Source organism: Physeter macrocephalus, chromosome 5, assembly GCF_002837175.3.
Source record: "Physeter macrocephalus isolate SW-GA chromosome 5, ASM283717v5, whole genome shotgun sequence".
Classification (NCBI taxonomy): Eukaryota; Metazoa; Chordata; class Mammalia; order Artiodactyla; family Physeteridae; genus Physeter; species Physeter macrocephalus.
Window position 1 is genome coordinate 30,121,133 of NC_041218.1, and position 16,573 is coordinate 30,137,705.

Below are 16,573 nucleotides of genomic sequence, written 5' to 3' on the forward strand. Positions count from 1 at the left end.
ACCTGGGAATGATTTGCACTCTTTCTGTCAGTTTTAATGGCAGTCATAGACTGCCCTCGATGCGGGGATGTTTCTGTCACTCAGAGGAATGTGTGGCACCAACAGCATTCAGATGGTGGGTGCTTTCAGCAGCCCTCTGCTTGTAACTGGCATACACCCTAGTCTGAGCAGTAACAGGATAAAAATGGGTTTCTTTGCTCTTCTCTATGACTCCAGAAGATACTCTGTTGCCAGAGGTAGTGTCATTTGATGGATGACTGGACGTTTTTCTTGGTATTTGGAGTTGATGGCTTTCGTGCTCTTTGGAGCTTGCTGCCTTACACACAGCTTAGTGACTTGCTTACCAAGACTTTTCCTCCCATAACCCGGGACACTCAAGTTCTCTTTAGGTCTTAATTTTACTTCTCTCCAAATGAGAGTGTGTGTTTCTTCGTCACCCTGGTCTTGTAGCAACTGACTCTAGACAGGCGGTGATGGACACAGGACTCCATTTTATTCCCCCCACCCCAAGGAAATTTAAGGAGGACTCCTATTATTAGGTTTTCTCAGAGATGTTGTTTATATTTTAAGTAATTCATAATTGTTAGTGAAGTTTTATTTGCCACACAATGCACACAGACATAATTAGAAATGTGGACTATCACAAGGCATAAAACATCAAAATTCGACGATATTTTATGTCTGAATTTTTTCACTTTCCAAAGGGACGGTACTTTTAGAAGTATAGTCTCCTACTATTAATACTTCCGGAATTTTTTGTTAAAAAAATTCAAAACCCATTACCATATACACAATTCAAGATAAATTACCCAGTTAAAACTCAAACAATCCTATTGGGAGAAAATTTTTGAAACTTTGCATTACTTGTGAAAGAGTTAAACATGTTCTTCCTATTCTGGCCGTCAGATCTCCACATGTCTACCCTGGGGTGTAAGTAAGTGCTATTAGTGCACCGTGGAAGTGGGAAAGAACTTTTTTTTTAAAGCAGGGAGGGCAACAAAGCAATAATAAAGAGCACAGGGCACCATGTTAGTGACAAATCGCAGGAGGTGGTTCTAGAAAGGTTGTGAAAACTAGTTTCTCATTGCAGGAATCGGGTTGGGCCACTCCTTCACCCCCCTTCTCAAACACAAATATTTTCATATAATAAAAGCCTGTTCCCTATGGTTATAACCCAGCCTCCCCTCCGCCGACACCACCATTTTTAAGGGGCTTGCTGCGCGGACTTTTCCAAAGTCCCTAGGTTTTTTTCTCCCTCTGGCCCTTGTAGAGGTGAGGCGTCCCTTCGGGGGTTCACGCCGCGTGAGGGGACCAGAAACACCCACTAGGATCCAACCCGGGCAGCCGGCGGCCCGAGCATGCGCTGAGAGTTCGTGCAGCTGGCCCTGGCTGCCGCCGCTGCCTCGTCCGGACTTGGCGAGGACTTGGGAGGGACAGCGGCGCTGGGAGGTGGCTTAGCAGAGACTTTCCAGCAACTGCTGCCCAGGACTTTTTTTTTCCCCCTTTTCCCAGGAGGCGGCGACGGCGGCGGCGGGGGGAGAGGAAGAGAAGGAAGCTTCTCTAGTTTGAGTCAATGCAGCCCTGCGGCTTTCCAGGAGGAGCGTCGCTGCCCCGATGAGCCCCCGCAGTGCGTTCCCGACTGTCCCCCGGCGGGATCGGGGCGCGGAGCCCAGCGCCGACGGTGAGTGGCCGCGCGTCTCTCGTCCTTCCTGCCCGCTGTCCCGCCAGCCCGCCGGCGGCGGCTGCCCCCGGCGCTGTGTGCTAAACTACTTAAGAGTGCTGGCTTCGGGGCTCCCCGCCGCCGGCGCTTCCCCGCGCGCCCTGCCGGGGGCGCGCGCCCGGGTGGCGGGGCGGCCGACCGCGCTCGGCTTTGTGCTCCTCGGGCGGCTGGGAGAGCCGGGTCGCGGCCGGGGCCGGGGCCGGGGGAGGGGGACGTGAATGACTAACCCGGCGTCTGCACAGCTGCACCGGCCCTAATTCCCGTGCGCCCCTCCCCGCTCCCCGCCCCCGGCTAATCCATCATTCCGGGGCCCAAACATCATTTCTCGTGTTCTCCCGGAGAAACCCTAGTCGCCGGGCGGAATCCCAGCTCAGCGCTGCGCCCCCTCCAGTGCCCCGCGTTCACACCCGAGCTGCGGGATGGCGAAGGGGGTGCGGAGGTGGGGGGCCCAGGAACTCTCCCAGTGAGAGGGACACTCTCACCTTCGGTGTCGCCGGCGGCGTCTGTGACATCTCCGGGGTTGGGGGGGAGTGTGGTTTCCAACCTTCGGGACAGTTCCGAGCAGAGCTCTCCCCGAGGAGGGGCGTGGACTGAGGGAGGTTTTAAAGAGCGTCTCATCAGAATTCAGAGGACACCGCCGCGTGTCCCCTGAGAACCCGAGTTTACTGCGCGCCTTCATTCATCCGGGGAGACGATCTTTTCTCTTCCCAGCAGGTGTTATCTGAAGCCTGTTTGGAACTTTGGGGAGTTTAGGTTACTATTATAACTTTAACAAATGATTTTCGATGAAGCGATGTCTCGAATGAACTAGGCTTCGGACCAGACCTGCCCCCAGCGCAGAGGAGGGATGGGCTGGGGGTGAGGAGCGCGGTGGTGAGAAGTCCCCTGTTATCTCCCGCCCTCTGCAGATCGCTGCTGTTTTGCCCGTGGGGGTAGGATGTGGTGAAAGGATGGGGCTTCTCCCTCCCGGGGCTCACAATGGCCAGAGAAGATTCTGTGAAGTGTTTGCGCTGCCTGCTCTACGCGCTCAATCTGCTCTTTTGGGTAAGTCAAGCAGTCCACTGCACCAACAGGTGGGGACGGCTGGACTCGGTTTCCTATAGCCACCACATAATGCGCCAAAGGGCACGGCTAAGCATTAATTAATTACATGGGATCACACCCTCTATTTTTCAGAGAAGTAAATTTTGACCTTAAAATGCCTTTGATCTAGCTCAAGTTCCATTTGTAATTAGAAAAAAGAAATCCACCGCTGGATACTAGTGGCAGTAAAATTAGACTTGAAGTTAATCTGGGGATATAAATAAGTGCACGTGCTTGTGCTTGTAGATAAGAAAATTTTGACATACTACTTAGGGAACTGCTTGTTTTCAGGAATTTCAGATAACTGTGCAAGCCATAAATTGTTTCCTTACGTCATCCTATAAAATCTGGTGGGGGCAGAAGTCTTACTATGTTTTTGTAGGAATTCATACCCATATATCCTATCAGAAGACTAAGTAGATTTTTCTGGGAGATTCCATATAGTCTGAAAAGGTGGTTTCCGTGTAACTATTTCTAAGTTGGCAAAGCTTTAAGGAATTTTGTGTATGCTTTGGGAAAATCCCATAGCCATTTAAGGAAATAAACTACATAAAATTTAACAAGCTCATGGAAATCTTTATGCCCTATGAGTTAGTGACTTTTTATGCATTGCACCCAGGCATAAATTTTCATTAAGTGTTATTAATAATCACATTGTTATTTACAAAACTTTTGAGGAAACTGTAAAAATTTAAACGTTGAATGTTGCTTCAGGAAGCTGTCCTGCTTAAGCAGTTAATTTTTTTTTTTTTTGCCAAATTTGTGTTCTATTAATAATTTATGTTCAAAACTTTCTGTTAGAATTTTTAATCAGTAATTTATTTATTTGGCTGACTAGCTGGCATTTACCAGCTTTTTTTTGTAGGGTTATGACATGTGGTCTCTAGAGAATGACATTTTGGTTGAACTACTCCTTATGGATGGCTCCACTTTAAGGTGACAAATTAAGCCTTACTTTAGGAAGTAATCTGAAAGATATCTAAACTGGCAACTTTTTTTCTCAACATGAAATTTAAAGCATTGACTTGTTATATTCACCACTTGGAAATATAAAATGCCTAACTGATCTTACTGCAGTTTTTAATTCTAAAAATGTACAAATTAAATGTACATTTAATTTAAATGTACAAACTTAATTAAGGTCATTAAATTATCTGCTTAGCTATAAGGTGTTAAGATTTTGAACTTTGTTTCTTTAAAATGTGTGATAATTGTCACTTCTGTTTATTAGTTTTTCACTTTTCTACTTTACTGTTTTGTTTTGTTTTTCGTTTTGATTTTCGTTTTGTTTTGTTTTTTGCGGTACGCGGCCTCTCACTGTTGCGGCCTCTCCTGTTGTGGAGCGCAGGCTCCGGACGCACAGGCTCAGCGGCCATGGCTCACGGGCCCAGCCGCTCCGCGGCATGTGGGATCTTCCCGGAACGGGGCACGAACCCGTGTCCCCTGCATCGGCAGGAGGATTCTCAACCACTGCGCCACCAGGGAAGCCCTACTTTACTGTTTTTAATTACAGAATCATCACATTTTTCTAACTAAAAGGGGATTTAAGATGATCTGGTCGAACTTCCTTACTTTGGGAAGGGGAAAACTAAGTGTAGGTTAGTGACTGGAAGCCAAAGGTCAGATGGCCCAATGGTGACAGTGCCCGGAGCAGAACTCAGCTTTCTTGCCCCTAGACAGTGCCTTTACATGGACGATTACTGTGTTCGAACCTTGGAATTACTAGGACTTTTTTTGTGCAACCTAGAATAATGTTTTGGAAATCTTCTCAATAATTTGTATTATGTGTGTGTGTGGAGGGGAACCCAAATCACTTAACAAAAATGTTACTCTTCTGAGTAACGACATTTGCTTAAAAATGCCTGTTCCTTAAACTCCTCCAGGGCTCTTTCTGTCCCCAAAGAATGCAAAATGTTATTTCTTTGTTGTTATCCTTACTTCAGCATTCTCACTTTCTGTGTGTTCTGATTTATTACCATTGCTTCCCCCTCTCTCCAGCCCTCCTCTTCTCCAAATATCATCTCCCCGCCAACAAAGTAATCCAAGTTTACTGCCTACTCGGCATCCCTCTGTATTTTTCTTTATTTCATTCAAAGATGTATTTACTCAGACCTGTCCACGTATACCCATTCATGTACATTCACATAGACATTCATGATATTTTTTGTTAGGTTGTTTTTCTCATTTGGTTAGAGTTGCAGGAGTGGGATTGCTATGTCAGAGGATATGTAATGATGACAACAAAATAGCTAACATTTATGTAGTTCTTACTATGTTTGCCAGGCACATTTAGTGTCTCAGTTTCCTAGTCTGCAAAATAGGAATGGTAGTTCCTATTTTTTAGAGTTTTTTAGAGTTGGGGGATTAGAGTCAATATATGTGAAGTGCTTGAACAGTGGCACTTAATAAGTGCTATCTATGTCGTAGCAGTAGCAATAGTAGCTGTAGTACCCGCAGCCGTTACTACTACTACAATAATGATGCTCACTAATAGTTTACTGTAATAAGTAGATTACCAGGAGATGGGTTGATGAGTCAAAGGAATCCTTGTAGTAGTAATAGTAGTAATGGTTATTGTTGTGATTAATACTGCTGCTATTGCTACCGGTCCTCCATTACTCTGACCCAGTAATCCTGTCCTGGGAATCTATCCCCTAGAAATAGAAGCACCAATATACCTCATTATATGTACATCATATACATATAATGTTGCTGCCATCTCATTGGTGTTATGAAACTTTTAAATTTTTACCAATCCAAAAGGTTTAAAGTGTTATTTCACTGTTACTTTATTCTTTACCTCCCCCACTATCAGTGAGCTTGAGCATCACTTTATATAAACAAATTTTTACATGTTTTTTCGGTAGAATTTTTTTTTTTTTTTTTTTTTTTGCGGTATGCGGGCCTCTCATTGTTGCGGCCTCTCCCGTTGCGGAGCACAGACTCCGGACGCGCAGGCTCAGCGGCCCTGGCTCACGGGCCCAGCCGCTCCGCCGCATGTGGGATCTTCCCGGACCGGGCCACGAACCTGCGTCCCCTGCATCGGCAGGTGGACTCTCAACCACTGCGCCACCACGGAAGCCCTAGAATTTTATATACTCTTTTTTAATTCTTCTGTTCTTTTAAAGCACCTGCCTTTCTTGTCTGGATTAAGGTTTCTTTTTCTTTGAGATTATTTTATACAATTAAACTATCTGTCAGGAGTTCTTTGGAATTGTATGAAATGTATATGCTAACTTTGGGGACACTGGTGTTATTCTTTCAATGTTAAAGCAATGTTTGCAGATCCCATATTTCCTTACTTGTGCCTCACACATTCCTGGGCATCCTTACACTACTCTCCCATCTAATTCTCATTTTCCGCCTGGAAAATGGCGGGTGGTGGTAAAGAGAAGTTACTCAGTGAAGCTCATTAACTTGCTAGTAAGTAGCAGAACAGGATTCAAAGTCCAATTTTTTTTTCTCTAAGTGCGACAGAAGTTGTACTATTGGAAACGGTGCTGAATTTATTTGCAGCAGAGAAATAAACATCTTCAGTAGGAAGGGATTAGCTGCCCACCTGCTCATTCCAAGTCCCCTAGAGCAGTGCTGCTCAAACCTCCACGTGCATACAGATCACGTGGGCATCTCGTTAAAATGCAAATTCTGATTCAGTATGTCTGGGGCTGGGCCTGAGAGTCTGCATTTCTCAAAAGCCCCTCTGTGACACTGTTGCTGCTGGTCTGAGTGCCCCATCTGGAGGAGCAAGGCTTTAGTCCTTGCTTTTTGTTCTCATTGGAATCAGAAGGAGAACAAACCAGTGTGGTTTGAGCTCATCCTGAGTATGGAGAGGGCGATTGTACTGGCCTCTAGCTTTGTGGGATTGAGACCAGTGTGGCGTGAACCTGAGCTCATCCTGAGTATGGAGAGGGCGATTGTACTGGCCTCTAGCTTTGTGGGATTGAGATACCTGCCCTCATTACCTACAGGATCAAAAGCTGTATCCTTTCACTGTTCTCCTAGCATCTGAAATAGACTTTTTCCTATCTATTTCTACTATACTGGTACCCTTTCCCCTTCTCTACCCAACAAAGATTTTAGGGAAAGAAAAATAAATCTTATTTGGAAAAACACTGAGGACCTATACAATTTTGTTTTTCTGTTCTGGGAGTTGAATATCAAACAGTGAATTTTTTTTTTCGGTAAAAACGTGTATCTTGCATATTTAATTTTTTTAAGTGGGAGGTATAGACCTGTCTAAGAGGAAACAATCCACAGAATATTCAAGATCACAGATGCACTGCATTCTTTCATTGCTGTGGATCTGGTCACCTTGATTTGCCATCTGTTGAAGTGGCTCTTTCACTTGTAAAGAAGCATTATCCTGGTTCAGCTCTACTGGGGCTGGCAGACAGATACTGGACCTTTGAGGTTTGTCATGAGTTTTATGGATTTGTAATGGGAAAAGGCACATGAGACACAGTGCACATGAGTAAACTGCCCTGAGAGCTCTTTGGAGACCATGATTCACATTCTGGCCACGATAGAGCAAGGAAATGGGTTATTTTTACTTCAAATGTATCACACTTTTACTTTTCAAATGCCATAGTATTTCATAAATGAAAGCTTTCCTTCATTTTAAAGACAACTTCTGTGGCTTTATGATGTGAGTGTTTGCCATTCTTAGATGATAATTTTCTGCTGTTGGAAAAATGGATACATATGGTCCTTTTTGGAAATTCCTGAAATTGGTGAACACTTAACATTCATCGCGTTTGTTTATTATTTTCTAAAAGTATAATATCCCACCTGTAGTTTTAAACTCTCTTTTCTCACCAGCAGTTAAGAGCCATTGTCTTTCACTTACCACTACCAAAGAGTAGCAAGAGAGAGGAACTACCCTCGACAAAATATGAAAAGAAGCTTATAAAAGAAAGCCTAAAAAGCAGACAGGAAATCTGGTTCACACTTTTGGGATATATGGAAGCTAGATGAAGAAAACAGAAGACTCAATGTTCTGTTTCTTTTTCTTCAGTTTTCTGTAGTGAACCTTAGGTGCCTGACCCACATAGACCCTAAAGAGATTCTTGGCAAGTGGGTATTTGCATTCACACAGCATTTATATACTCATGTTAAAATACTACTTTTTAAATTGATGCTCTCCCCCCGCCAACTTTGTACTGTGAAAGCCATTCCAGTTTACTTTAACTCTTCCTAAGGAATAAAGGAGAGCCCTCCGAGAAATGTTAGTGCTTTTTAAAAATAAACATTAAATAAGCTTTCGTCTCAGGGGCAAAGCTAATACACTTTTTTTAATGCAGTTGGCTCAGCTGAGCAAAGAAAGGTCACTGCATGCTTCTTAAGGAAGCATTTCGAGGAGGAGAAGGGTGTGGAGGCTTCCTTGGGGCCCAGCCCTGCTGCCAACTGGCCTCACAGGCCCCTCAGGCATCGTCCCCACTCAGAACAGTCACAGGCTGGGCCATTGGGCTGCACAGAAACTACGGTGTAGAATGAGGCCTTTCACCCTTCTTTCGCCTGCATTGCCTATAGGGCGACCAGATCATTTACTGTGGAAATCAGGACAATTTTGAGAGTGAAGTTATAAGGGGTTGTCTCTATTAACAGCGATGACAGGACAACAGAAGCTTAAAGTGGAACCATCCTGGGCAGAGCAGGATGTATGGTCACCCAGTCTGCAGGGCAACATGATCTATAAAAACTATTAGTCAGCACAGCTCCAAGGTGCTATTGATTTATTCATCCCTGATTAGTAGATGTTCATGCTTAAATGATACCCACAAGGAATCTTCGGAACTTGTTTCACCCATCATTTACAGTGCCCGTGCTTTCAGGCAAATAGTCTGATCTGTTTGCTTTTTTCTGCTGCTCCCAGCTCCCCCGCAGCCCCCCAAAAGGGAAGCTGGTTGAGGCATGAACTAATTAAAAGGTGGATGGGAGCGGGCTTGGGAACTGAGACACACATGTTCCTGGGAAGTACTTGCCTTGGGCTGCCAGCCTCCAAATTATCAAAAATTGATTTACCTTTACATTTTAATAAATCACAATTGGAATCCTTTTGTTTTTAAGAAAAGAAGGGAATTTTAAAAGCATCTAGTTCAATTTTTCCATTTTCATCACGAGCGAAAAGAGTTTCTAAAAGTTTGAATTACTCGTCCAAGTTCTCTGTAGAGACAGAAGTGTAACTAAGTTCCTGGTCTCTCTTCCACATTCTGCTCTTTGCCAACAGATTTGACATAAAAAGAAAAGTTTAGGTGGCTGGCTTTAGACATCTGTCACCCTTGAGCAGAAATGATTAGTGTTACTGTCACCTTATGTAAGACTATATATTATATATGCCAGACAGTTGAAGGATGTAAATGTCTATTTTTTTTTTTTTTTTTTACTTTTTTTTTTTTTTTTGGTACGCGTCCTCTCACTGTTGTGGCCCCTCCCGTTGCGGAGCACAGGCTCCGGACGCGCAGGCCCAGCAGCCACGGCTCACGGGCCCAGCCACTCCGCGGCATGTGGGATCCTCCCGGACCGGGGCACGAACCCGTGTCCCTTGCATCGGCAGGCGGACTCCCAACCACTGCGCCACCAGGGAAGCCCTAAATGTCTATTTTTTGACTGCAACCTTACTTCCTGGAAACTATAGGTATACATTTCATAATAAATTCTGATATAGGAAACAACTTGATTCTTGTCAGTTTTTTTACATGATTAAATTCAAGCAAAACCAGAATATATCTGCAACACAGCAAATTTCATTTTTATAAATATTTGTTGAGAGCTAGCATTTTCTAAATGTTTTTTGCAAGACAGAAGGTGGCAGAGGTCCTACCAAGTAGTATATTAAATATATTTCTCTAAAGTAATCTTTGTGTTATTTTCTAAATATTTTCTTGAACTACAGATAATATTTTGCAATATTGGAGACGATGTAAGGAGCTATAAACCTAGTTACGTGTGATAACTACAATGTCCTAATAATTTAATCATCATGAATGACAGTTGAAGAATTATTTTATTTTTATTTGGAAAGTTAGTAGAAAATACCATTATTAGTAAGGAGTCCTGAATTGGTTGCATATTTGTCCTTCTAGATTTAATAACATTAGGATTAGTTACTGAAGTGACCTTGTCTCATTTTAGCTTAGCTTCTTGCTATAGCATGCACTGTATTTGTTGTTACTGTTATTTTCTCAACAGTAAGTAAAATCACTCTTTGAGAATTGAACTGTTCTCAGCCATTTAATGCGGCTGGAAATAAGGTCATAATAAAAAGCAGTGTATTTTCAGAATTGCTTGTTTACTGTGAGATAAAGCTTTGTGTTGATATTATTTATTTCTACTGATGTTCTGTGCACAGCTACAATGCTTCGGTGACTACAGTGAAAAAAACAGCGGGGCTAAGTAGAATGCAACATTTGTAGTTTAAAGGACTTTTGAGAACACTTAAGCCAGCTTCTGACCTGATACATAAATTTTTCATCATGTAATTCAGCAAGCATCTCTCTACTGGAAAACTTCCAGTGATAGAAATCTCAGTTCTACTTAAAGCACCTCCTAATTTTGCTAAAGTTCTCCAATAGTTAGCTTATCTGGCAAGAGGAAATCATCTTTCTTTAATTATTTTTGCATTCATTCATCTAATATGTATCAGGTCTTACTACTGGGCCTGGTACTCTACTGTGAGATGGGGCTAGAGGCAGTGGTCTGTGTCCTCTAGTGGAATGAGATGTGTGGGTAAAAATAGGAGACTGTAGATATCTGGTCTCTGAAGTCTAGACAAGAGTGTTGACTCTGGGTAAGGAGGGAGCTGGGAGGAAAACTTTACATTCTAGCTGATGTCTGAGCTGGTCTTTAAGGATAAGGTTGCTCTGCCCATGATATCGAAAGGCTGGGGCAGGATTGCATTCCAAGCAGAGGGAACTGCATGGGCAAAGACATAGGTTTAGGGAGGTCTGTGTAGTGCATATCAGAGAAGCACAAGCAGGGCTTTTGTCATCCAAGGACAGAATGTGTGTGGGAAGGAGTTGGCAGGAAATAAGTTGAAGAGATAGGTCAAAGGATGACTGAAGAGGGCCTGTGTGTCCTGCTGTAGAGTTTAAACTTATTCTCTAAGAGAGAGTTGGGGGAAGTGGAAGTGAGAGATCGGGAGGAGCAAGAAGGGGCAGCTATTAGAGCTTTATAAGCAGAAGAGCTTGATCTGTGTTTTATAAAGCTAACTGAAGGGTGAATTTGAGGTGGAATCTGTGAGCTGGAGAGTTCTCTTATAAGGTGATTATCATTGCCTGGCAAGAGACTGAGGGCTTGAACTAGCCAGAGTGGCAGGAAAGGGGGAGGAATTTATCAGATGTGTTGCAGGAACAATCCATTGGACTTGAAAGCAATTAGATGTAGGACTGAGGAAGAGGGAGAGGTTCAGGCTGCTTGCCAAGGTGCCAGTGGATGTGACTGAAGCATTGATTATACCATTTACCGAGACAGGAAAAACAGTGGGAGAGACACACAGGTTTCGAGAAGAATGAAAATGAGTTCAGTTTTAGAGATGTCAAAAATAAGAATGGCTATGGAAGTCCAATAGATAGTTCTGTCCAGAGCGGCCTTTCCTGTCCATTTGTTAGACCTTCAAATATCTGAAGATTACATTTACGAACTGATTTAAGAGTTGTCTCCTAAACTGAGAAAGATTAAGAGAAAGGCCTGAGGTCAAAAGAAATAGGTAATATGTATAAGATAGTAATAGGGAATATGTGTAAGAATCCTACTCTTTTTTCATCCTGTGAATCCTCTATGAAGTTGGACTTGCTATTATAACATTTTATATGGGAGGAAACTGAAGCTTAGGAAAGATTAAATGACACACCCGAAGTCATATAGATGAAAAGGAGCAGAGCTGGAATTCAAATTCAAACCAAGGCTTTTTGATTCAATGGCTTCTTATGGTCATTGTGGTCAAGACCATATGCCTTACAATGATCTCTAAGACCGTGTGTTCTGGCCCCTGCCTGGCTTTCCATTCTTGCCCCCTGCCAGTTTCCCTTCCTTGCACATATCATGCTGCCTTCCACCCTGGGACCTTTGCTGTTCTTTCTGACTGGAATGTTCTTTTCAACCTCCATTTCCCTAATGAACTTGATAATTATCTTTCAGATCTTAGCTGTCTGGAGAAGTCCCCTTGACCCCATGGAATAGGTCAGTCACCCCAAAAGGATTTTTTTTAATTTTTATTATTTTTTTAAATTTTATTTATTTATTTGGCTGAGCTGGGTCTTAGGTGCAGCACGCGGGATCTTCATTACACGTGTGGGATCTTCGTTGTGGCATGCGGGATCTTTTAGTTGCGTCATCAGGGATCTAGTTCCCTGACCAGGGATAGAACCTGGGCCCCCTGCATTGGGAGCATGGAGTCTTAGCCACTGGACCCCGCAAAGAAGTTGGGGAAGTCCCCCCAAAGAAGTTCTTACAGCAACTTGTATTATTCCTTCCCAGTACTTATTACACTTTGCAGTTACACATTTGTGTCTCTGATGAGTTGACTAACACTTGACTAACACGTGATCTCTTCACTTAGTAAATTTCATCATAGAATTGAGCTGGTGCCTGTTATTGCCGATCAGTATATATCTCTAGCACATTGCACAGTACCTGACAAAGAGCAGCTGATCAATACATATTTTCTGAAAGAAAGAATAACTTCAGAACCCATGCTCTTAACTGTTCTACAGTACTAGAAATGTTTTGGAATACACCGTTTTTAAAAATGACATTTTTGTTATGAATGGAAGTACTGTGTATATAATGACAACCACTGATACTATATTCTGCAAAATGAAGAATCTGATAATTTATTGATAGCTGTCTTAGAGCTATGATATTGAAAATGGGCTAAACAGCCTGTGAGAAATTAAAGGATGGAGAAATCAAGATGAGTTATTATTTCAAAGAATGATAAAGAGAGGGGAGAATTGTTTATAACTGCAAAAGAATTAAGGTAATTAAATAAAATAGCACATTAGTAGACTTTCCTGTTCCCCTGAAACATATAAGGTATTTGAAGACCCACATATAGCCAAGTAGAGGGAGACCACTTAGCCTCAGATTTAATCAAGCAGTCCATGGTCCCCTGCTAGCCCTGTGTGTTGTAATAGGTACTGTGATTATTGAGGTTTGGTAAGATCAAAAGATCAGGAGACAACTGCCATTGAAAAGATAGTCTGTTACACTCACAGATCCCAAGAGATAGAGTACAGGTCTCCTCATGGTGGGGTACATTGCGAGGCAGGGAGAGAGAGAGATGGAGATTGAGCAAGTGCTTTCATTGGGGCTTCTTCAAGGAGGGACTGGCAAGGCAGCATAAGTAGGTTTTGGCTAGTTTGAATAATTTCAGCAACCTCTGTCCCTAGTTGTCTGTCTGGCATCTGGACCTTGCGGTGATTCGGGCAGGTGTAGAGTGGCCTGGAATGAGAGAGCTCAATAAAGGGGTGGTTGAGAGTGTAGGCTCTGGATTAGTTGGTTTGTATTTGAAAATGAAAACTGTGGGCCCTGAAGAAGGACTTCTCGCAAGGGCGGGTGGAAAGTGGCCAAGGCAAGGTGACTCAGGCATATTATCAGTTTGTCCAGACCAAGGTGTGTCCAGCATAAGCATGTAGAACAGATGTTAAAGCATCAAGTTTACAGAAGCTAGAAGCATGTTTAATGCACTGTGGCTGATCCACTGGGTAACTTTTATGAGGTTTACAATCTGTTCTTCATTCCCAACAGGAATGAGGATAGTAATAAGTGGCCTAATTTTCCTCTGAACTGTGATCCCAGGGTTCTTAACCTGTTTTAAGCCATTGAGCCCTGAGCCCTCGTTCAGCAAAGAAAGCAGTTCAGACATTCAGACTGAGCCTGACGCCTACAGAGGACCTCCCCCTGCAACCCCGCACCTCCCTTGTTTTAAGGAACCCTGCATGCTGTGCAGGTGCATCCCCTCTCTGTCTGGGGAATATAATGCTCGTTTCTAAACTTGGAAGGCAGTTAGTGACTAACCCTGAAGCTTCAAAGATGAAGGCCTGGATCTGAATCCAGCTCTGCCATTTAGAATCTGCAAGACCTTGAACAGGTTACTTCACTTTTCCGTGCTTCATGTCACTTTTTACAGTCTGTCATTATCTGGTTTACATATTTATTCCTTGTGTTCTGTAAGAAGCTCCACAAAGGCTGAGTTCTTGCTTCTTTTACGCATTGTTGGGTCTGTGACTCTAGCACAGACAGTACAAGGCAGATGGTTGGTGCTGAGTAAATACAGTAGTTCCCCTTATCCTCGGTTTCACTTTCTGTAGTTTCAGTTATCCACAGTCAACAGTGTTCCAAAAATATAAAATGGAAAATTCCAGAAATCAACAATTCGTAGGTTTTATATTGTGTGCAGTTCTGAGAAGCATGATGAAATCTCCCACTGTCAGGCCCAGGATGTGAATCATCCTTTTGTCCACTGTATCCAAGATGTAGATGCTACCCGCGCATTATTATAGAAAAAAACATTAGTATATATAGAGTTTGGTACTCTCTAAGGTTTCAGGCATTCATTGGGGTTCTTGGAAAATATCCCCCTCGGATAAGGGGGGGGATCTACTGTATTTGCAACTGGATGAAGGATGCGTGAATTCACTAGCTGCTTTTCCAGGCAGGTGGCCATGCTTCACTGTACAAGAGGTCACAGAGCTCCACGTGTTCTGCTGACCTAGGAGCCCTTATCCAGAAAGCATGTTTACTCCTTGAGTCAGTAAAGACTCATTCCTATCTTGTACGTTCATTATTTCAGCATTTACAGAAAACCTGTAACATAATGGTAATGTTCATTAAGATGCCAGAAATTATTAAAAATCAAATTAAGCTGAAATTCATTATACTGCACTTAAGAAGATAAGTATAAGACACATTTGAGAAAAATTTCCATCAAAATAGGAAAGACCTTCAGAACTTAGGGTTAACCTTCAGCTTTTAGAAAAGCCTCCCAGGAAGACTCATTTTGAATGTGTTCTAGATAGTTGCTGTTTAAAAAAAATTTTTTTTTAAATTATGGACAATTAAAAACATACAGAAGTAGAAAGCGCAGTATAATTAATCCCCAGTTACCAACATAGCCTCCACTTCTCACTTAACCCCCATGCATCGTGATTGTTTATTAAACCATTCAGCATGTACCTGTAAAAGGTAAGGATTCTTAAAAAAAGTAATACTATTGTCATATCTAAAATAATAAACAATAATTTATTTTATGATGTCAATATTTTTTATTTTATTTATTTTTTTATACAGCAAGTTCTTATTAGTTATCTATTTTATAGATAACTATAAACTATTTTATAGATAACTATAACTATAACTATACATATCAATCTCAATCTCCCAATTCATTCCACCACCCCCTCCCCCCCGCTTTTTCCCCTTGGTGTCCATATGTTTGTTCTCAACATCTGTGTCTCTATTTCTGCCTTGCAAACCGGTTCATCTGTACCATTTTTCTAGATTCCACGTATATGCGTTAATATACGATATTTGTTTTTCTTTTTCTGAATTAACTTCACTCTGTATGACAGTCTCTAGGTCCATCCACGTCTCTACAAATGACCCAATTTTGTTCCTTTTTATGGCTGAGTAATATTCCATTGTATATATGTACCACATCTTCTTTATCCATTCATCTGTCAGTGGGCATTTAGGCTGCTTCCATGACCTGGCTATTGTAAATATTTTCAAATATTTTCAAATATCCAGTATCGCCAGTCTTCTCATAAACGGCTCTTTGTGGTTGGTTCATTTAAATCAGGATCCAAACCAAGATCCTGACATTGCCTTGGACAATCTCTTAAACCTCTTTTAATTTATGACAGTTTCTCCTTCCTTCTTTTTGTTCCACCTGCCAGCTTTTTAAATTGAAGAAACCAGATCATTTGTTCTGTAAAATTTCTTATATTCTCGATTTTGTTGATTGCATCCGCATGGTGACATTTAACAAGTTTAAATCTATTCCCTGTATTTACTATAAACTGATAGAGCTGGAGGCTTGATTAGATTCAGGTTTGACTTTTTGGTTAAATTAACCTCAAAGGTATCTCTGAGTACTTCTGATTGCATCATATTGGGGACATTATTATATCCGGTTGCCTCTTTTTATGACGCTAAGATTGATCAGGGCATCTGGTATTTTACGTCAACCTGATCTCTCCATTCTAAAAGTCTCCATCAGCCTTTCACTTAATGCAGTAGTTCTCAGCCCTTACTACCCATTAGAATATCTGTGGAGCCTTTACCCACTTTTGATGCCCAGGCCCCACTTCCAAGAATTGATTCAGGGTGGATCTGGGCTCAGTAATTTTTTTAAGAGTCCTGGTTGATTCTGATGTACAGACAGGACTGAGAGCCACTGACCTGATAATTTTGGCAGTCGTTGAGGATCTTTGCCAAGAGAGCCATTATTTCAGAAAAGATTATCAAATAGTGACATTCTGTCATGCTTTCTGTACTTATTAGCAGACATTCTTCCATTAAAAACTTTCATTAAGTCTTTGGTTCTTTAGTTCGTATAGGAAAGATTGGATAAATATTGGATTCTTGTCAGTTTTCTGAATAATGAGTTGAATATCCAACATCCTCCAAAGCTGGTTAATGAGTTTTGTTTATTATTGTGAATTCATAGATTTTAGCATATTGGATGTTTTAAACCGTTGCATTTATTATTATTATGACTATTATTTTCATGCTCAAATTGTTTAACTTTAGCCAATGGAAGTCCTTTGA

The 16,573-nt window shown here is 42.1% G+C and overlaps 1 protein-coding gene across 2 annotated transcripts in view; it reads left to right on the plus strand.

The window, feature by feature from the left end:
- Positions 1-1,037: 1,037 nt before the first annotated feature.
- TSPAN12 (tetraspanin 12) overlaps positions 1,038-16,573 on the plus strand; it is a 68,239-nt gene continuing 52,703 nt past the window's right edge. Inside the window, exons 1-3 of one of the 2 annotated variants that reach the window (XM_028489832.2) lie at positions 1,038-1,272; positions 1,513-1,681; positions 2,629-2,764. In XM_028489832.2, coding sequence (XP_028345633.1) covers positions 2,699-2,764 — 66 coding nt within the window. In that variant the 5' untranslated portion in view covers positions 1,038-1,272; positions 1,513-1,681; positions 2,629-2,698. Of the gene's footprint in view, positions 1,273-1,512; positions 1,682-2,365; positions 2,435-2,628; positions 2,765-16,573 lie in introns of those variants that run through there. The other variant, XM_028489833.1, reaches the window with a different exon arrangement.